The sequence below is a fragment of the Coptis chinensis genome, chromosome 7, assembly GCF_015680905.1.
Source record: "Coptis chinensis isolate HL-2020 chromosome 7, ASM1568090v1, whole genome shotgun sequence".
Taxonomy (NCBI): domain Eukaryota; kingdom Viridiplantae; phylum Streptophyta; class Magnoliopsida; order Ranunculales; family Ranunculaceae; genus Coptis; species Coptis chinensis.
In genome coordinates, this window is record NC_141462.1 from 2,858,811 (window position 1) to 2,879,990 (window position 21,180).

Below are 21,180 nucleotides of genomic sequence, written 5' to 3' on the forward strand. Positions count from 1 at the left end.
CATTGTGATAGTACTGCTACCATCGGTAGAGTGCGTAGTAAGTACTATAACGGGAAATCACGACAAATACGTCGTAAGCACAATACTATGAGAGATTATATTTCTAATGGTTCGGTAACCATAGATTTTGTAAGGTCTGGAGATAACCTCGCAGATCCTTTAACCAAAGCTTTGGCTAGAGAAAAGGTATGGGATACCTCGAAAAGTATGGGACTTAAGCATGTTTAGTGATGAGTCATATGTGATGGAAACCCAACCTAGGGACTGGAGATCCCAAGAACTAGGTTTAAAGGGAAAAACAAGTCACATGATGATTGTTGGTCATGCACACTGTTTATTATAGTCCCATATGAGTATATGATGTATGACATCCTATAGCAATATTGAAGGTTGAGTTTTCTGGGAAAACTCTTAATGAGATCTATGGTCCTTGTTGGGCGGAGTGTAGAGCTACAGGAGCACTCTTGATAGACTCACCTAGTGAGCGTGGAAGTGTGTCCACTTCCTATGAGAATGTGGGCTAATTCTCTAGAGCACTCATGAAACAGGATAAAGCACATGGCCGTAATGTGCTGGTTTGCGAGACTACACCTATATGGTATCATGTGTGTATTGTGTTTGTTGTATATGCAAGAATCTAAGTTCAAGCTTAATCACTTAGTATTCTTATACCTTGATTACTTTACACTACGCAAAGGTTTAAGTCGAAAGACACCTTTATTTATGCATAATGCTTATAAACTGATCTGTTTTGCCCAATTTGATTTTATGTATTTATTAAAATAAGTGGGGGATTGTTGGTGTATTTTAATATGTGAGTTGATCATATGGGCTGGGTTCCTTATGGTACGACTTTTATTTCCTGTTGGTTATTTCTTGACTTGGTCTTTCTTATCAAGTAACGTTGAGTCCAATATCCACGGGTTATTAGCCTATAATGCACCCACTATTGTAGGATCAACTGTTACAAAAGAAAAACGAATTTCTCTCTTCTCACACACTGGAAAAAAACTAGCAGTGCATTTTTTCACTATTGCAGTTCATTGTTTTCATATTTTTTCACATGGGCAATCAGTTCAGTTTATTGTGAGTGTGTAGTGCTCTTCCTCTATTGTTATCTAGTGCAGGGGTTCAATGGAGATTAGTTGATTGGATGTTGTATCCTGGAGGTTGCGCACTCTCTGCTGCAGTTTTTTTTGAGAGAAGATTCGAGGCCAAACAACTTTAAAGAAAGCGACATTATCCGCGCCTCAGCCTATTGTATTGTGTGTTGGTTTTGTGATTTGGAATTTAGCTGTATATCTCTAACATTAACCCTACTAAATTTTGTTTGATTTTCCGACTGCATTTCATTCATAAATGTGATTGCCGTTTAGTTTTTTGGTACTACCTCTAGACATTTACCATGTCATTAAGGAAAGTAAAAGTGTTGAGCCAAATTCGCTAATTCGAGGGTGCTCATAAGAGCAAGTTCAATAGGAGGCTATATGGGTTGTTAAAGGAAAATATAGCACCCCGACCACAAAAATGCCATTCCAATGGAACTGTTAAAAGGGCATTAAATTTGGAAGGAGTAAAAAATCCAACTAAAGTTAAGACCTTCGCTAGCAGCTGCTATAATAAGTTCGAGAGACAAACGACATAGTTTCTATTGTCCGTATATTAAATTTCGACATACGGTAGAAACTGTGTCGTCCGTCCAAAAAAAAGATTCAACTTAAGTTATAAAATAATAGACGGACGACATAAATTATGCCGTCCGTATCATTTAACACTTCAAAACAGAAAACACGATTGGATTGGTTTTTTGATTTTGGGGTGCCAAATTTAGTTGGGCAAGCTAAAAAACCTATGTAGCACCTTTTAACAGCCCAATTTAGCAGCTCTCCATTGGACTTGCTCTAAGATGTTCGTGGTGCAAGTTGAACATTTGATTACCGCTGTTCCCTTACGTGGATGCTGGGAACAATGGGCTTTAGAATTGAAGTCCAGTCTGTCCGTGTCCATCATCAAAATAGGATCTGTTGTGTCAGCTGCAGCAGTTCGGCCCATTTACACCTTCCGAAAATTGGTTGAAATGAAAGTCCATTCTGTATACTTTCATACTTTCATGGTCTAGTGGCTTGGTTACTGGTTAGCTTATGGATGTTAGATTGGTGAAGGCCTACGACTATGAGGTATCAAACTGAAGTAGACGGTCGCTTGGAGAGACAGGCGTGGATGAGCCTAACCTCTAAATTATTGGCCAGTTCCAGCAGGCGGAATTCATATCCCATCCTAGTGTTGCTAGCTAAAGATTTGCAAGTTTGCAAGTGTTCCCTGTATTGCAAGGTTTTTGGGGGAGTTCGCATGCTCGTCTACTATATAGGGATTTTGTAATTGATTTAATTAGTTATAGAGGCTAGGCACTAGCTAGTGCGCAAGATCTCGTCAGATACTCAGATGTACACCTACATAGTTACAAATTCACAGTAAGGCAAGTTTACGTCCTTCACAAAGGTCCGCCCTCATCTAAATTACGAAAAGTTTGCCCAGACGCCCAGACCTTATACATTTGGGATTACCAAAAGAAACAACAGAAAAAATCCTCTTCCTGGCTCTGTAACTTTTACGATGTAGAGTTCAGCTGCTCGAAACTCTTGAATAGGCACATTCTCCTTCTCCAATTTATTTATTGTGGGAACTGGGAATAATCAAGTTTTCACAAATTGCTGATTGCCATATCTTTCTTGTTCAATTGAGACCGATGATCTCTTCTTCTATGCAAATTGGGACCAAAAATTTACAGCAACAGAACACTTGGGAGTTGGAATATAAGAAAAAAATGCATATATAGAAGAAAAAAGAGATATTTCTATTCTTCTAAATAGAATCCATTCAATCAACGATGTACAATCAGTTCTAACGAAGTTATGGAGGGCTTTAGATCGAGCTTAGAGTCTAAGTCTTAGACTGCACGTTGATAGATGTATGAACATGCGTGGGATCTGAAAGCGTGTATCGTCTTCTGTGTGCTTTAATGAATGGCGAAAAAGTATCATCGCACCAATGTACAAAGGACAAAGAAGCCTACTTTGGTGTTGAAGTAATGATACATAGTTTGAAACTGTAATATGAAATATAGATGGTCAGAAAATGCATTGGAAAGTTTTCTTGGTTTGGTGCAATGTAATCTACAAAATGTCTTAAAAATTTGGTAAAATAGGATAGATGTTATAGAAGAGCAATGCACTTGTATTGGTACAACCGTGCAACAACATTGTACAAAATGGCACAGAAATTCTCTAGCTCGTATTATTGGTTTGAATAACTAGTTTTCATCGATAATACATGCCATCTTTTGAATGAAAAAAACGTTTAAAGCAAAAGACATGAACGAAATTCATTTCCAAACTAAAATGAAATATGTCATTTAAAAAAAACACTGAATTTTGTTGAAATTTATAACCATTTGAACAAATTATAGTTGGAAAACAACATCAGAATCCAATATACTCCTCGTGACAAAAGCAAAAATCATGTGGGATGTATCATCAAAGCATTGAAAACTTGTCACTTTTATCTTTTTGGTTTATTATCCAGTGAGGTAAACCAGCACAATTGTACATTTTTGGTGCAGATCTCACTATTCCTCTTATGTTCTTGGTAAGGGTTGTCTGTGCTTACTCCGCAATTCAAGCATGCTTAACTTGGAATCTCAAATTAAAAAGAAAAATTAATAAACAAAACCTTTGCTTATTACTTAAAACAGGTAAAAGGCAATGAAACAAAGTACAATACACAATGATGTCAACCCTCACACTTTGGGCAATTTTGTCCTTTCACCAATGACATCCCCACATCACACCATTCAGTAATTATTCTGACATAAAAGGATAAATAGGGAATTTTGTAGAAATGGGGCAATAAATATTTTGAAGATTAGATTACTGGCTTTCTGCTACTGCTCATTGGCTGGACTCACAAAAAGACTAACTTTTACGCTCAGGACACTCCTCTTTCTCAACTTTTTATCTTTTCTTTCACTGCTATCAACACCACACCAACAGTGGACACCAGCTTTCCTTCTCAGCTTCTCTCTCGAAAACTCTTTCTTGATTTTAGTGAACTAAAAAGTTTCAATTACCACACACACAAAAAAAGAGAATCAAAAACCAACACGTACTCTTTTTCTCTTTCTTTTTTCTTTCTTTCTTTCATTTGTAGTCCAACCTTCTTGAATCTTCTTTTCAACTTCAATTTTTTTTTTTTTTTTTATTCCATCCGTTATTTGTATAGTTTCTAAATTATATTACTTAGGGGTTTTGATGTAGAAGAATCTCATACTTTATTTTAGCTGAGATTTGATTCGATCTGTTTAGAAGAAAATAAAGCTTTTTATTACCAAAGGATGGATGGTAATCTTCTTCGACAGCAGCAGCAGCAGCTGAACTCTGGTTTATTAAGGTACAGATCTGCTCCGAGTTCTATGCTAGCTAATTTTATGGAAGATGACGAGTTCTTAGTTTCGCATCATCGATCTTCGAGTCCCGAAGCGGAGAGTATGTTTGCAAGGTTTATGAATTGCGATTCCAGCCCTACAGAGAAGTCTACTATTATTAAAGCTGAAGTTTCGAATAGAAGTAGTAATCATTATATGGGAGTTATTGATGAGGAGGAAACGGAACAGATTATGTATCACACCCCACCACAACCAATGTCAAATCATGGTTCAAATGTCGCGGAGAGTGTTTATAGGGTTGCGAGTTCTGTGGGTTTGGATCAGCAAGCTTCACCAGTGAAAATGGGGAGTGGAAATAGTTCTAATCTTGTTAGGCATAGTAGTTCTCCAGCTGGGCTCTTTGCTAATATAAACGTCGAAAATGGTAAAACTTTTTCTGTACTGAGTTTGAACTCCTTTATTTTTCTCTGTTTGAAATTTGTTATATATTGTATAGTAGATAGCAATTTGAATATATAATGGTCACTTAGATGAGTTATAAGTTAAGCTAGGCAAGCTAGTAGTTAAAAATTGTTGTCTGTTAAGCTGCATTGTGGATTAGATTTATGGTTATATTTCAGTACAATTATCACTGTACACTTCGGAAACTAAGGAATTGTCTAATTAGACAATAAATTTACCTTTTTTTTATTGGTAAGCCTGTTTTAAATGAGATCAGTAACTCTTTGATGCTGGCGGGGTTCGAGCCCCAGACCTCTGGTATCATCACCCAAAGGTTTTACCGACTTTGCTAGTCAGCACCTGCAAATTTACCTTTTTGATGAATGGAATTATTTGTATTTGTTGTTTTTTTTAAACTATTTACATATTGTTCGGGAAAAAAACTTTTGAATGTTATTTAGTATAACTCAAAAGTTCTTCAGTCATCAGTCTTTCACAGACTACGTTTGACATACGCAAATCAACATGGTGTCGTCCATTGATCAAACTTAGGACCAGTGTTTTGGAGATAAATTCAGGTTCACATATCATCCACACCAAGTTATATTTCAATGCTGAATTGTTAGCAATAGGACAAATATATTCATAATATCTCTACTCTATTGACTCAACCTATGCCTCAGTGAGTAAATTGAGGTTTTAGGTTCAGTCTCGTGTTAACTACTCACACAGGAAAAAGGACAAAAGTATATGAAAATATGTCTAGTATAACTGTGTAAGTAGTGGAGAAAACTCCTTACTAAAAAAACATTTATGTTTTCAACTAGCAGGTTATGCCGTGATGAGGGGGATAGGAAATTTCAGAGTTGGAAATAATGGTAATGGAGAAGCATCTCCATCAACCAGCAGGTTGAAGAATCAAATAAACTTCTCATCTGGTCCACCTTCTTCTTCAGGGTTAATGTCTCATATCTCTGAAATTGGAAGTGAAAGCATCGGAACAAGTAGCGCTGAATGTGGAAGCTTGGCCAGTGGTAATGTCAGTAGTCATTACACCCCCAACTACTCTGTCGGTTCTTGGGATGACTCCACGCTAGAGAATTTCCCTAATGTCAAAAGAGTTAGAGATGTCAACCCAAACATGCTTTCTGGTTTAAAGTCATCAGAAGATCAGGTAGATAACAGACTCAAATAGCATTTGCATACAGAGAAAAAGGTTCCCTCTGTTGTATTTGTGTTCTAATTTGATAAGTGTTGTTGTTTCTAAGCAGCTTCCGGAGGCTGGGAACCAAACTCGTAATTTAACCCACCATTTTAGTTTGCCCAAGACTTCGGCGGAGATGGCAGCCATCCTTCAATTTCAAGACTCTGTTCCTTGTAAGATTCGAGCTAAGCGGGGTTGTGCTACTCACCCAAGAAGCATTGCTGAGAGGGTAAGTTTATCTATATCCTGACATGTTCATCTATTCAGTGTCAGCAGCCTTTCATGAGCATATATGGTGCACATTTTTTAGAATTTACAATATTATTGAAAGGTTTGTTTTGGTTTGTACGCAACTTTTTCCTGTTTATAAAATGCTAAACATATTTATCTTGGGTATATTTTTAGGTGAGAAGAACCAGGATTAGTGAAAGAATGAGAAAGTTGCAAGAGCTTGTTCCAAATATGGACAAGGTAGGACTCTTTCATCACAGTTTTCTCTTTCCGTTGCCCTAGTATATTTGTTGACTATATATCCTCATTGGCAGCAAACGAACACTGCAGACATGCTAGATTTGGCCGTGGAGTACATTAAAGAGCTCCAGAAAGAGGTCAAGGTATTAGTGAAACATCACTCATAGACCACATTTATCTACTTTATTTTGTGTTGGAAGCTGTTTACGTGCTTCTAAGCCAAAGATTTAGGACAACTTTCAGCAATTTCAATCAAAATTCTGTCAATGTTTTGACCATTTAAATCGTCCATTTGACGACCTTTATCCATTTTGCAGAAACTCAATGATAATCGAGCGAACTGTACGTGTTCCAGTAAGCAGAACCCATACTGAATTCCTAGAGGTTGATATGTATCTGTACAGAAGAATAATGCAGGATATGTAGAAAAGAAGAGAAAGTGAGGACAAAGCTGGTTTCTCTTCGAACTAGAAGCAAGTAAAAAGGGTTTACTGATGTAGGTATGGAGAAGGATTTGTCAAATCCAAACCCAATTGACAAACATAGGTTTCCTCTTTGTAAGAAAGTTATAGTGTATAGCAAATGTTCCATTTACACTTTCTTGTTGTATGCTATTTACTTGTTTAGTTAGTCGATGAATTTAACAAAGGCCTGGGCTACCACGAGAATATCCTCATAGGGATGAGGGTTCCGAGATCGTTGGATGTGTGATCTTTTTATTTTTGATTTTCAGACTGTTGGATCACACATCCAATGGTCTTGGATCTCGTCCCTATGAGGATGTCCTCACGGTAGACGAACTCACAAAACAAACTCTGTAATTCTTGATCCAGAGACGGTATCAATGTCAATATAGTATTAGTTGGTAGGTTGGTGGGAACATCATAAAAGCTGGTTTTGATCATTAACTAAGCTAAAATAATGTTACTTATATATCTCTGGCAAAATGATTTTTGCGGCATGCTATACTGCTCCATGGTCTCACAGGCGGGTGTTCTAACTTCTACTAGTCTACAGCACACAGTAATCGTCTATCCGAAGTTTCAGAGTGTCTCAAGTCATAACAAGATACTGTGTTCTTACGTTTTTTATATCTGTTTTCCTAACCTAATCTTCTGCTTTAGGGTGTTTTATAGTGTGTTTCCATACACAACAGAACATTTCAAGTTTTGAACAACTTGTTTATAACAGAATTCATACAGAAATGGTATGTTCACAATGTTTACAACAAATATGACGTCAGAAGTTACAACACCAACGTTCTGATTCATCACCACTAAACTGGATACGTATTGAAGCTCTAAGAGTCATGGGTTGGTATTCTGTATTGGGGGATACATGATTTGGTAAACCATAATTGTTTTTTTATTTTTGGATATTTAGACCAGTAGACCAAACAACTATTTTCTATTTTCCGGTCGCTTTACAAACAAGTCAAGGTGCATGATAAAATGAAGGATTAACACGTGTCAACATTTTGGCGACTACTGTGAACTAACCATTGGTTCTTGCCCCCAACAAATCTATTGCTCCATCTATAAATATCCATTGAATTGCTCCCTCTATTGCTCCAAAATTGCTGAAACAAGAATGAATAAGAACATGAGGTTATAGTTGACTTAGTCAACAAAATTGGGACAAAAATCTAATAATTGAACAAGTTGAGGCCACACACTAAATAACCATGTGATTTTGAACAGAATTTTGGAATTCCGTCTAATATTTCGGTTTTTAAAGAAAATGATAGATAACGGTTGCAAAAATGTAAATTCAGAATTTCAATCAGAATATATCGGTATTCCAACTGATTGAAAAAGTTATGGTTTCGTTTTCATTGTACATTTGTACACTATGTGGTCTTAACTCTTAAGTAACCAAATAATGCATCTACCTATTTAATAAGTTGCAGGGTTATTTTTGTATGCATGCGAATTAGACTTTGTACGTGTAAAACCATATATATTCTTTAAAATGCGAATTTGTTAACAGACCTTTGTAAGGTTTTAGCATATGAGATATGGAATCTTTTAGCCCCATGTTATTCATTCGCTTGACTGAAAAGCATATAAGTTATGCTTGAGGTCCATATAATTGCTTAATTAAGACTTGATGCAGATTGCAGACATCATCGAATATGCCAGGCGAAACATTCTTTTGTTCGGAGCCATTCTTGATGCGTCGTGAATGAATTGATCGAGCGTTTTATTTTTTTTTTTTTCCCCTAGTTATTCTTTTTTGGGGTTAGACCTCAACTTGTATCAAGCTGATCCTGAGCTATATGTGGCCCTGCTATTGCATTTAAGAACCTTTGGGTCTAGTAAATGTAAATTTTTGCTAGGATGACCTTTTAAGGTGTGGACCGAGCACCTTTGCGAACATGAAGAAGACACATAGAGCGAAGTTCATCTAATGGCGTGACAAACTGTTTCACTGACGTTTAGTCAACGAATTAGTATACAATTTCCTGAAAACGCCTAAACTAATAAGAAGGTATCTAGGTGCATCACGATGTATGTGTGCGAAGAAATGAGAGCCATTGATAGTACTTTTTTGTTACAATACACATAAATTCTCTGCCTATATGAGTGGCCCAGATACCTACCCATGGGTACACTCTGCACACATTAGTTTTTCGGAAGTAATAATACTATATCAGAATATTTAGGCTCATATATCTTTGGAGGTAAAAACATGTCTTTTCACGTCACTTAGCCGTTTTAAAGATCTGTAGTATTAAAAAATCCAAGATGTTTATTCCATCATCAAATAAGATATCCCTATAAAGGATGAAACATTAAAACAAAATACGTGTTTTAAATTAAAACCAAAACACCCTTTGTTGGATCTCAAATCCAACGGTTCAAAAATCAAAACAAAAATTAAAATCACTTTTAAATTGGAATTTTGTAAGATTTTATTTGAATTTTATGAAATATGGATTTGTTTTTTTATTTTAGGACCAAAATTTAAAGATCAAATTTGGATCCAACGGTCTCATTTTAAATTTTGCGTCCCTATAGGGATATCCATTTTTGGTAAAAAAAATGGTAAACTCCGTTTTAAATGGTACTCTTTCCTTTTTACATTTTTTTATTGCTGTAGTAGTACCTTCAGCTTAAACTATTTTAATTCTTTTCTAATTTTATATCATATCATACAAATACAATTAATATCCATAACATTCTTTGGATTTTTACGTTCCAGAGCATTTTTTATCACTCCAGATAATTCATCCCAATTATTTTGATATTCTTCTCAGAAATACTCCAACACTTCCTCAAAACATAAAATCTACCAAAACCCTAGTTACCTCATTAAAGCCAATCCTTCATGCTCTAAATTTTATTTTTCGCATAAATTACAAATATGAATTTAATCCTTACTTTTTCCTTAATCATTTTTTATGTGGACTTAAACATTTCAATAGATCTCCATAAGTCGATGGAGAAAGTCCCCTTTGGGGGTTGGCATTATTGATGGTTGCCTTAATTTTGTTTTTTTTGTTTTCTATTATTTGTTTATTATTGAATTTTGTTTTATTATTTTTGTTGGCGGGTCGACAACATTTCCTCAATCATTCTCAATGTGTTTGGTTTCATTGTCACTTTGCCAAGGAGAAAGCATGAAGAACGAAAAAAGTATACCAACTATTTATTAAGACATATAATTTACAGATAAAATGTTGAAAATAAAAAACAGTAAACGTTTATTTACATTCTCAATCAATGCCTCATCAACGTTTATTAAATTTCATTGGACGTACAGGGAAAGTAACTTTGTTGTTGATTGTTTTACCAGGCTTGGGTATGAACAGGCCAGTAATGACTTAAAAAAACAGATGAATTCACCTATCCATAGAGAGTTACAAATGGATTGTAAACCATGCCAACAGAATTTTTTTAGTTTGCTAGTGAATTTCTAGGCAATAACTGATCTTATCTTGTTAGACATCAATTTGTCCAAGATTTTGGACAACCGAGTTTGTGATATTCTGAAAACAACATACACGAACCCCATTACCAGATTCGTGGTCCTGCTCTAATGCTCTATATATTAGTTGCTTTCCCTTCCTCCCTTGATTTTTCACTGTAAGTTTATAAACTTCTTCTTTCGTAAACACATTCGTGTCATTTTAGTTTTCTTTTATGAGACAAAAATTTTATAGGATAAAATTATCGGAAAATAAAATAAAAAATTGGATAAGAACAAATTATGCCATTATCATCAGACCCTTCTACATCATTTTCATTATCACTATAAACAAACAGGGAACAAGAGAGAGTGAGAGTGTGAACTTCCTCCATTGACTTATACATGCACTGACTTGTTCATAGCTTTAAAGAGCACCTCACTACATTTTGCATTTTCACGAGTCATTTTTACTTTTACATAATTCACATGTTCTTCTGCCATTCACAACCTGATTCTTGAGCACATCACCTTTATCCCATTCTCTCGCACATATTCCTACTCTATCTTGTGATGCGCAGGGAGAATCCAAGGAAAATAGAGAACTTAACTCAAAGTTCAACAATTAAATTCCTTCGGATGGTCAAAGCAAGTACAACGTATTCGTCCTATCGCGCGTATTGTCGATGATACATACCAACATGTTGGTTATTTACTTATTTTAGACTCTATAATATGGTAGATTGTGTGGTCTTGGGCCATGTGACATTGCTACATTGTATCTCTCGGAGAATGTCTGCATCTTCATATTTCTGTTCTTAGATAATGGTTGATCTGAAGCCTGAAGGACATGCAGCACCACTATGCCTGGCTAACAAGACTAAATTTAAATTAGCAGATGAAATAATACTAATGTATATCGGCGATGGGTTGCAGTCTAAGCAATTCATCATTGATATTTTGGATCTTAAAGACCACGAGTCAAAACATTTCATGGCGGTATATCTCTGGCTTTATCTCTGAACTCCGAAAATTATTGTTTTTAATATGCAATTGTAGAAACTCTTTAACTGAAACAATTGAATAATTGAGGAGCAGTGAATTATTGAACCCCAAGAAAATGGTAAATGTTTTCATAATTCCAACATCACCAGCCAATCCACTAGATGTTTCGCTTATATACGATCATTTTGCACCAAAAGATAGATGTACACGAGATTTGTGAGCACATTGAATCCAAGTGCTGAAACATGCTTTGTTGGGAGGGGACGTGGTTAGTAAATTTTTAAAGATGACCACAAAAATTTCTAAATCAATTACATAAGCATGTTTGAGATCTCGAATTTCTTTACTCAACAGTACTGAAGTAGGGGTTTTAGAATCCAACAGGGGACATAGAAGATAGAACGACTCCTCACCTCATAGCTACGCATGTTCTTTGATAGGTCGATATATCAGGCTTTCTCTTAAACGGACATGTTCATCAAAAATTTATATAGTGTTTTCATAAGTTTATACAGTGTCGTCCCAAAACCTTTTAGTTTACTGCTTATTAACTTGTTTAACGGACGACACAGTATAAACTTAAAAGACACTATATAAACTTCCAATGGACAACGGTCCGTTTAAGAGAAAGTCTGGTCGATATATCAACATAAATATTTACATTATTTAGATTTAGGGAAGTAGGGAACAACATTCATACAAAGGAACGCTACCTGCCTGCATCAATTATTTGCAAAGAGTATAAAGAGTGGGAGACATTTTCTTTTCTCTTTTGTTGATTTTTTTTTTTTTTTTTAATTATTTTTTATTTATGTAAGTGAGATATGCAAACCTGTTTTACAAGGCATAGGATTCTGGTGTTAAAAACTCTCCCAAAATATGCATATTACTTATTTAATTACCACCAACGGTCACATGGGCTTGAAGCAATCTCCAAACGTGACAACATTTAAATCAAACAGCACTCCCTCTCACTACAAATTCCGCGCCTTTCACTTACACTTCAGTAGCTTGTATACTTGCCTCCTACCAACAACCACTTCTCTGAGCTCCCTACATGGATAACTGCAGAAAACCTCCATACAAGCCTTGGAAGAAAGGTCCTACAAGAGGCAAAGGCGGCCCGCAGAATGCATCGTGCGAGTACCGAGGGGTTAGACAAAGAACTTGGGGGAAATGGGTTGCGGAGATTAGAGAGCCGAAGAAGAGAACTAGACTCTGGCTAGGTTCTTTTTCCACTGCTGAAGAAGCTGCAATGGCTTATGACGAAGCTGCGAGGAGATTGTATGGGCCTGAAGCTTATCTCAACCTACCTCATCTCCATTCTAACTTCAACCCTCTTAACAAATCTCACAAGTTGAAATGGTTTCCTTCTAGGCACTTCATTTCCATGTTTCCTTCGTGTTCGTCCCTAAATTTGAACGCCCAACATAATGTCCATGTCATTCATCAAAGGCTCCAAGAGCTTAAGAAAAATGACACCCTCAACCAGTCTTCTTCGGCTTCTTCATCAACTCATGATCCCAAATCTGAATTAACAATGGTGGACAGCATGGCAAACTCGAGAAGTTTGGCAAATGAGGAAGTGACTAAGCCTTCAGCCCAAAAGCAAACATGGGATTGCGAAGTGAAACCTCAGCTTGATCTTACAGAATTTCTGCAGAAGTTGGGTATACTAAAAGAAGAAAGTGGGCCAGAAGGTGACGACACATCTGCAACTTCTCCATTTCCCGAATTTCCATTACAGAACGATGGACTAATGGCTTTGAACGACCACAATTTTAACTGGGAGGCACTGATGGAAACTCATGGACTAATAGATCACCATCAGAGTATAGAGGCCATAGGAATGCCAGTAGCTGACCTACATGAGATAGGGTACTCGGCTTCTATATGGAACTTCTGATGGCATCCGCCTGTTTTGAAGAGTAGGAGCTACATGGAGTAGACAAGTAGAAAGTAATACTACGTAGAAACTATCTTTAGTCGGGGTAAGTTAGCGAGTACTTATTTATAGACATCTACGTCCGCAGAAGTAGTCAGTATCAGTGGCTGGACTCATGAAGGACATTCTTCTTTTTCTGAGCTAGCAGGAAGAGTCTAATTGTAGCACTTGCAAGAGGTTTTAGCTTCTACATTTCAGTTTCTTTGTTCTATATGAGGTGTCAGCGTAAACTTGTTTCCTGAATATCCTTTTGTGCCAATGGCAAACCAAAGTGCCAGAAACAGGAAGTGGTAACCTAAGTATTACATCAATTGAAGACCATCAATAACATTACATCAATAAAACACCATCAAAACAATTAGTAAGATTTGCAACAGATTAAAGCAATGAAAGTGAGAAGTAACAAACTAAAGGTTGGGATCGTAAATGTTGCAATTCCAACTACATTCATTCTAATCTTTAGGTTAATTAATACACACTAGCACAAACAAGTGAGATAAGAGCCATCCATCAACCTAAAATTCTCCAGGAAATAATCAAATGAGATCATAGGAAATATCTCCATCATTTTTCTAAAAGTTCAGTCAGAGATTCAAAGAATCAGTAATACTAGGTGCTCATCAATTGCGAAGCATCTAAAACTAAAGTTTTTCTACATTGAGCAAAGAGAGCCATCCTGACAAACAACTGGTTGGTGAAGCAGCATAGAACTTTCTTCACCAGTGATTAAATTGCAAAGATCTATATGTTGAATCGCTACATTCTGATTCATTCATTCCCATACTCTGACGCACTTAAATACTCACCATTTTCCTCAAAATGCTCAATCAATCGCTTCAAGAAACCATCACTACTCACAGTCTCTGTGTCACATACAAGACAACACTGCCTCCTTGCTCTTGTCACAGCCACGTTCATTCGCCTCTGATCACGTAGAAAGCCGACCTGAAAAATCATGTGAAAAAAAGAGAAAAAAATATGAAACCTTGTTCTTTTTGTTAATTCTGATACCAAACAGTAACTACACAGCTAGAGTAAAAGTATTAGCACAAAGGGACTGCAAAAATACCTCTTTCTTTGAGTTTGACCGGACCATTGAAATTATAATTGCTTCTTTTTCCCGACCTTGGAAACCATCAACTGTTGATATCTCTATGTCTTTCAGTTTATCGTCTTTGCTCCTAATAATCCTCAGTAAGACGACCTACATCAACATGTTGTAGTTGTAACTTTTGGATGACCTGAACAGTATAAAGAATTGCTTCTCCAAGAAAAGGGGCAGTTTTGAGTTTAGAGAGGAAAAATAAAGATGAAACACTTGAGGCTTTAGCCTCCAGTCTCGTGAAATTTAAACCAGCGGGTTTTAATAGGGAAAATAACACTTCTTTCTCAAGACCACCTCTAATGCCTCTGCTAAGATGAAAATGTGAGAGGCATCACTTGCCCCAGACCCACCTGACCACCCATCCCCACCTAAGCTACATCAAAAGCATTTGGAATACAATTCATGTTAAGAGCATATTTCAAACCTGAGCAGCGTAAGGGGTAATAATTCCAATATCAGATGACTGGACTCCACTCTGAATGAGTCTTCTTGCATGAGCTATAGCAACATCAGCCTCACCCTCATTCATTGTACTGTCTTCTTCGTCCTTCTTTTCTTCCATATCACACCTGAAATGAATTAGATAAGATCAAGCAACACCCTCTTAGACAACATTCCTTCATGGGGACCAAATGAATATGCGCTATGGAGTGACTTTGTGAGGATGAATCCCAATGAAGAGTGCGTTACTTTAGTAAAAACCTGCTCTCAGCTCATATCCATAAGGAGAGGTGTGGTAGTAAACCTTCTTCAGACACGCATATATAAATACATACCCAGCTATATCTATGAGAAGAAGGGTTGGCTCTGTTGAAGATGATTGCTTTACATTTTCAAGATCGTAAAGCATATGTGCAGCAACACTGGAATGGGCTTTGAGCTGTAAGGAGAATAGAGCTTCACCATATCACACCACAAAAACAAGTGAAGGAAACTATGACAATTTCTTCCTAATGAATAATTCAGTTATCATCATTACAAGTAAGAAATTCACTGACAACATTGAAATGCTGTGAGCACCTTACTGTCATAAAGCTCTTTAGATGAGTATTCCATGATAAGTTCATGCATGCGGTATTGAACAGTGAGCATAGCCATGACCTCATCTCCATAAAGTCCCGCTAGACGTTCAAAGAGAGTCCTACCCAAGCCTTTCCTTGCAGCTTCATCACTCTGAATGGTTGGAGGAAGCTGGAGATGGTCCCCTGCAAGTATACATCTTGAACCCTGAAAGAGTGCAAAGTGCACACACATAAGCACAAGAAATTTGAAATTGCTACCAATACCATGCGTTCATCTACATCCAAATTAATATCCTGATCAGCAGAAACCTTCCTTGTACAGAGGCAACTCTCCACCATAAATCACTGTATATTTCTTTTACTTTTAAACCAATAAGCATCAAGAATGTTGGAGTTACAGTTTCACCCTATGGATTAGGGCATAGGCTGATTGCAGTTTCATCCTATGGCTCAGAGCATAGGTTGACAGCAGTATAGCACGTAGTGAAATTCCATTTGTTTAAGTATATTCAAGCATAGGTAGTCAAACAAATGTGAAGTCTTGATCCTTGACAGCAAATGGACAATTAGGTGGAGCTAGGTAGGGTATGACTTTTGTAGAGAATAAACATCCTACGAGCTAGGAGTACTAGATCAGATCCTCATATTGAGGATATTTCATAATATATGAGATCTTATAGTATATGGGATCTCTTAGTATATTGAGAGAGAATGATAAAGAGAAGAATGGTTGAGATGAATCCCCAACCTTTTAGATTTCATATATTAATAGGTACATTGTTACCTTGTTACAGTGTTACCATAAATGAAATATTCCTTATACTATAAGATCTATTATACCGTTCCTATGAAATATTCCTTATACTAAGAGATCCCATATACTATGAGATATTTGTATGAAATATTTTATATACTATGAGATCTCATATATTATAAAATATCCTCAATATGAGGATCTGATCTAGTACTCCTAGCTCATAGGATGTGTATTCTCTACAACTATTGTCTCCACCTCAGTAGGATTTTGGTTGGCAAATCAAAATGACAACATTTTACTTATTTTTATCAACAGAAATGGTCATACCTTACCTTTAGCAAAGCTATCCAACATGCTATCTCAAGTGCCTGGGCAGCTTCATCAATTATAACCAAATCAAATGAAGTACTCTCAAGCTTGTGAGAGGATGCTCCAGTCAAAGTTGTCAACACCACATCTGCACTTTTTATTACATCAGTGACTGCGAGTTGCTGCCTCTTCCTTTCTTCCTTGGATAGAGTTCTAAGTTCCTTTCTGATGTCCCTCGTTGTATTTCTGTCTTTGGTTTTCAATAGCTTCCCGTTCAGGGCCTGATTGCAAAGCCATTAAGAGTTGAAACGGAATTTGAAGCAGTGAACAGCATTAAGATGATATTACCAGAAATTTAAACTGAGTATGCAAAACAAACTATATTTAACATATTATGCTGAGAAAAAAATAACGTCCTGGGCTCATTTAAAGATTGAGGTGCTTTAGTTCTAAGCTGCCTCAATCTTCCACTACCTTAGTCCAGCCACGGAAGTCTCAAGATGGAAGCTTTCTCTACTGTCGAGTTGATTTGATCATCTCAGTTAATCAGATATCTAAATCATCTAAGTAGGCCACCATACATTTGTTGGGACAGTTTGGTGACACAGAAAAGGGAGAGAGTTGCTCAATGTTCTAAAGGGTGTTGAAAATAATTTGGAGAATTAGCCATGAAGCATAATAATTCCTGATGTAACGGGGAGTGTGGAGGAGATATTCAGTTGACTATATATAATTTAACAGTATACCTCTATAATCTATGTTTTTGAGTGGTAAGAAGACAAAATAGAAAGATGATTGTGTCAAAGAACAAAGAATCATCATTTGGTCTTCCCTAACCCTTTCGTGTCAACATGTTGGAATCCAGCTTAAGATCTACACCAGTTGTTGAACAGAAGAAGACAGCTTAAAATATTCCATCGTTCACTTCAGTAAAATATTTGCCTCTACATATCAATTTGAATATACATATATACACAACTCTTCACTGTGATTACCTTCATTTCCTTTCGAATATCATTTGCAAGAGCACTGTTATCCCCTCGCAGAACCTAACATTTAAATAACATAATTAGTAACAGATTATGAAATTAATGTGAACATGAGGCATAAAAGTACTATCTGGATCAATAATGAAACTTGGAAAACATATTCCAAAGCAAAAGCTTAGTTATGAATCTCCGAAAGCATCTGCATTTAAATAATCATAAAGCAAATGGTACACAGAGAAAGAAATATAGAGGTACAAAAAATTGTAATATAAAACATAAATATATTCATATCAAACTTGTTAAACAGATTCTTATTTGGAAAGCATATAAATGGAGTCTCCACACTGACATGTATATAGTAACTTAGTAAGCCACGAAAAATCCTCCATTACACACGAGAATAATAAACTACCAAAAATTATAGGTGAGGATACAAAATCTTAAAATGTATCCTTATGGATCATGTGCATCTTCATATCGAATACAACATGGACAGAATACAAAAGCACTAAGCAAACAAAAAACAGTAAGTACATGTACATCATATTTTAAGCCACAACAAATATATATCGCTACGTTTTCCACTGTTATCATGGAGGAGACAATAACAAGGCAACTAATACCTGAGCATCCAGAGCACTTTCCAATACTTGAGGCAGCAAACGTGCAGGATGCCCCAACCGGACCAGCTTTACTCTAGAAGAACAGTACCAGAGGAGGTTAATAGTTAATTTCAGGCTTAAGACTTGATCAAACAAAAATATAGGGGAAAAATACTAATGAAGAAATTCTAGTTTCTAACATTTTACAATCACTTAAGAGTCATTACTAGAAATAGTAACTGATCCGGTAGAGTCATTACTCACTAGAAATTAATTGTTTGGTAAATTAGTGAGGTACAACCAAAGTTAAATTTGATTTTTTTAAGAAGCTCCAGCTTCTACAGAATCTATGAACTGAAATGTTGCAAATGTTAGGATGCAAGTGATACTTTTCTTGGAACTGAAATTGTTCATTCTCCTTTTTCTTATGGTGAGTATTGTATAACCATAGGACATTAGCATTCCTAAATGCTAAAATGATTTTTATTTTTTCTGTAGGACTATTAGATGTCATTACAACAGACTTTGCTACACCTAGAATGCTTTTAACTGGGTTTGGAACCTCCAATGTTAAAACCAAATTAATTATCTCAAGCAGAATCTCTTTTTGTGTTCCTTTATTTGCATGATAAAAACATTTAAAATAGTGGAGGAACAAAGTATTACTTTAAAGCACACTGCTTACAATTGGTGTTCTAGTATGCGACACATGGTACCTGTGAGGAACAAGTCGCTCAACAATATTGTCAACAGCAATATTAGAAGCAGCACAGGCAAGGATCTTTGATCCACGTTTCACTTCTTGTAAGATAATTTCGACCACAGTTGTTGTTTTTCCAGTTCCTGGAGGCCCATGCAGCAAAAATAAATTCTTTGAAGACAGGGCCTTTGAAATGGCATCTTTCTGATAAGAAGAAGACGAAGGAGAGACAGAAAGAATTGTGTCAAATATAAAGTATAAATGAAGAAATCCACTAAAATGAGTGAGATTGAATCCTTATATAATAAATTAGATATAAAAAAGAAAGACAACCGTACAAAGCTCGTAGCAGGAGCATGCATGCATTTAACGACACATAAGTAGTGCCACATCTAATAATATGAAATAAAAATCCACAAAGACAACCATAGGTGAGAAGATAATGCCAAGTCTATGATATTTGAGTTTTGCAAAATTCAACACTCTGTATGTCAGTTGGACGCTACCAGATTACCACTATTCATACAACTGAGTAGTATTGATATTCAGATATTCATATTCTCCTTCAAGGGGTAACTTGTACATATATAAAGCCTACCAAACATGAATAGTACAAGTATGGAAAGTCAAGGCCTCAAAACCTGAGAGTGATCCAGGTTAGAGTTGAAGAGGGTAAAGGACGATTCCTTCTTTGCTACTGTGGGTGGTCTTTCTCCAAATAATACGGGAACTAAGTCAGCTGCAGGCCCCTTATGCACACCTTTGCTCAGTTGTATCAATGTGTCCTTCATCCTACGAAATGTTATCTGCATAACCAACAGAAATGTGAGAGTTGATCCCTAATACCGTTTACATGCATTGTCCTTTCATGTGATAGTCTATTATAAGCATGCTTCAAGTAAGTTAGTAGAAAAGATTAAACCAAAGAATGCAAGGAACTAGCAGAAACAATTAAATCTGCTGATAGCCTGATAATAGATATACCTCATTTGCGACCTTTTCAAGACGTAGAGTACTGTTCAAACCGTCTTCTGGGATATCTCCAAAAGCAACGGTAATTGAAGAATCCTGCTTGATCAGATAAGTAAATTACAAACCAAGACGGAGTTTCTTTAACCTCAAATCATTTGATTCAGAAGGGTGAATGCCTACCTTTAGGCGATAAACTACACCTTGTCCAAGGGAAGGGGACCCCACATCAGCCTTGTTAGGTTTCAGAACAACCACATCATGAGTCCCAAACTGCAATTCCAAACCATTCCCCGATACTTTAAAATCAAGTACAATAAATAAATAAATATAAAAAAAAACATTCCAAAATTAACGTTTAACAAAGATGAGCATGCAGGATATAAACTTTGAATTGAAGTTGGCAAAAAGTTTCGAATAAACTAAAGAAAGTTACATATCAATAATATAGCTATTACCACCTATATGTGAGTTTAGCAGTCATGTAAAAGAAGCAATGAGGAGTTACGAACCTTGTGAGCAGGAAGAACATCTCCTTTAGTTGATTGAAACTCCAAAAGTGTTTTTCCCATTAGCCCAGTCTAATTTTCCAAGAATACAACAACAATTACTAAACAAAAAACTGAGCATAAAATGATAGAGATGAAGAACAAGAAGAACCTGAGCATCGACGCATTTGAGATTGAGAATAGTGGAACCTCTTTTCTGAGCAGTGTCCAGGTTTCGAGATGAGCTCGAAGTAATTGAAGCTGATATTTCTGCCTCCTAATTTTTTTTTTAAAAAAAATAAAAAAACAAACTTTACGTCAAACTTAAATTCTTAAAGAAAAAAATAAATGTGTACGTAAGAGTGTAAGAGTGACCTTTTCCATGTCGATTAAAGGAGACATGGTAGTGATAAATTGGTCAAGAGATATTGGAGGAGCTGATGATTTCTTCTTGCTATCCATTTTTCTATCTGCCCAGATGAAATATGAGATGCTGCCTAGAAGAACAAGACCAGTGAAACAAGAAGAAGAAGCAAACTTCTTCCCACGCTTTTAAATGGGCCGGGCTCATATTTAATTTTTCAGGCCCTTATTCAGCCCACCAAATTATAATCGGTCCATGCATCGAGGCCCACCAACTGTTAAATGGGCCGGATTAATATTTAATTTTAAACCCCTTATTTGGCCCATCAATGTATCTGGTCCATGCATCTTAGACCATTGGAAAGTACAACCCGTCTGGCCATCTCTCAGCCAATAGTTATATACTTACACTAGATAACTGCTAAGCAGTGGAGGGCGTGAGCGGGATGGTGGAGAAAAG

The 21,180-nt window shown here is 36.3% G+C and overlaps 3 protein-coding genes and 1 long non-coding RNA gene across 7 annotated transcripts; 2 read left to right on the plus strand and 2 right to left on the minus strand.

Moving 5' to 3' along the window:
* Positions 1 to 3,899: 3,899 nt before the first annotated feature.
* LOC147485208 (transcription factor bHLH130-like) lies at positions 3,900 to 7,187 on the plus strand. Of its 4 annotated transcripts, none has more exons than XM_086571295.1 (7): positions 3,949 to 4,865; positions 5,710 to 5,760; positions 5,839 to 6,056; positions 6,154 to 6,315; positions 6,492 to 6,557; positions 6,632 to 6,700; positions 6,875 to 7,187. In XM_086571295.1, the coding sequence occupies exons 1-7, from the start codon at positions 4,391 to 4,393 to the stop codon at positions 6,929 to 6,931; spliced, it is 1,098 nt and encodes a 365-aa protein (XP_086427421.1). In that variant the 5' UTR covers positions 3,949 to 4,390; the 3' UTR covers positions 6,932 to 7,187. The 4 variants fall into 4 exon arrangements, with proteins under 4 accessions (XP_086427420.1, XP_086427421.1, XP_086427422.1 ...); XM_086571296.1 differs by having other exon boundaries at positions 5,713 to 5,760; XM_086571294.1 differs by having other exon boundaries at positions 3,900 to 4,865; positions 5,713 to 6,056.
* On the minus strand, positions 4,908 to 5,377 carry LOC147485209 (uncharacterized). Its single transcript, XR_015201301.1, has 2 exons — positions 5,255 to 5,377; positions 4,908 to 5,121 (listed from the first exon to the last, which is right to left on the minus strand). It is a non-coding gene; the product is annotated as an uncharacterized LOC147485209 (long non-coding RNA).
* A 5,216-nt stretch (positions 7,188 to 12,403) lies between the features above and the next one.
* Positions 12,404 to 13,499, plus strand: LOC147485210 (dehydration-responsive element-binding protein 2F-like). Its single transcript, XM_086571891.1, has one exon. The coding sequence runs from the start codon at positions 12,529 to 12,531 to the stop codon at positions 13,375 to 13,377; it is 849 nt and encodes a 282-aa protein (XP_086428017.1). The 5' UTR covers positions 12,404 to 12,528; the 3' UTR covers positions 13,378 to 13,499.
* A 344-nt stretch (positions 13,500 to 13,843) lies between these two features.
* LOC147485211 (DNA-binding protein) lies at positions 13,844 to 20,898 on the minus strand. Its single transcript, XM_086571890.1, has 15 exons — positions 20,733 to 20,898; positions 20,530 to 20,634; positions 20,382 to 20,450; positions 20,053 to 20,142; positions 19,885 to 19,968; positions 19,542 to 19,706; positions 18,917 to 19,104; positions 18,222 to 18,294; positions 17,605 to 17,658; positions 16,633 to 16,890; positions 15,542 to 15,748; positions 15,298 to 15,401; positions 14,946 to 15,090; positions 14,486 to 14,620; positions 13,844 to 14,361 (listed from the first exon to the last, which is right to left on the minus strand). Exons 1-15 carry the CDS (start codon positions 20,817 to 20,819, stop codon positions 14,185 to 14,187), a joined length of 1,941 nt encoding a protein of 646 aa, XP_086428016.1. The 5' UTR covers positions 20,820 to 20,898; the 3' UTR covers positions 13,844 to 14,184.
* Between the last annotated feature and the right edge of the window lie 282 nt (positions 20,899 to 21,180).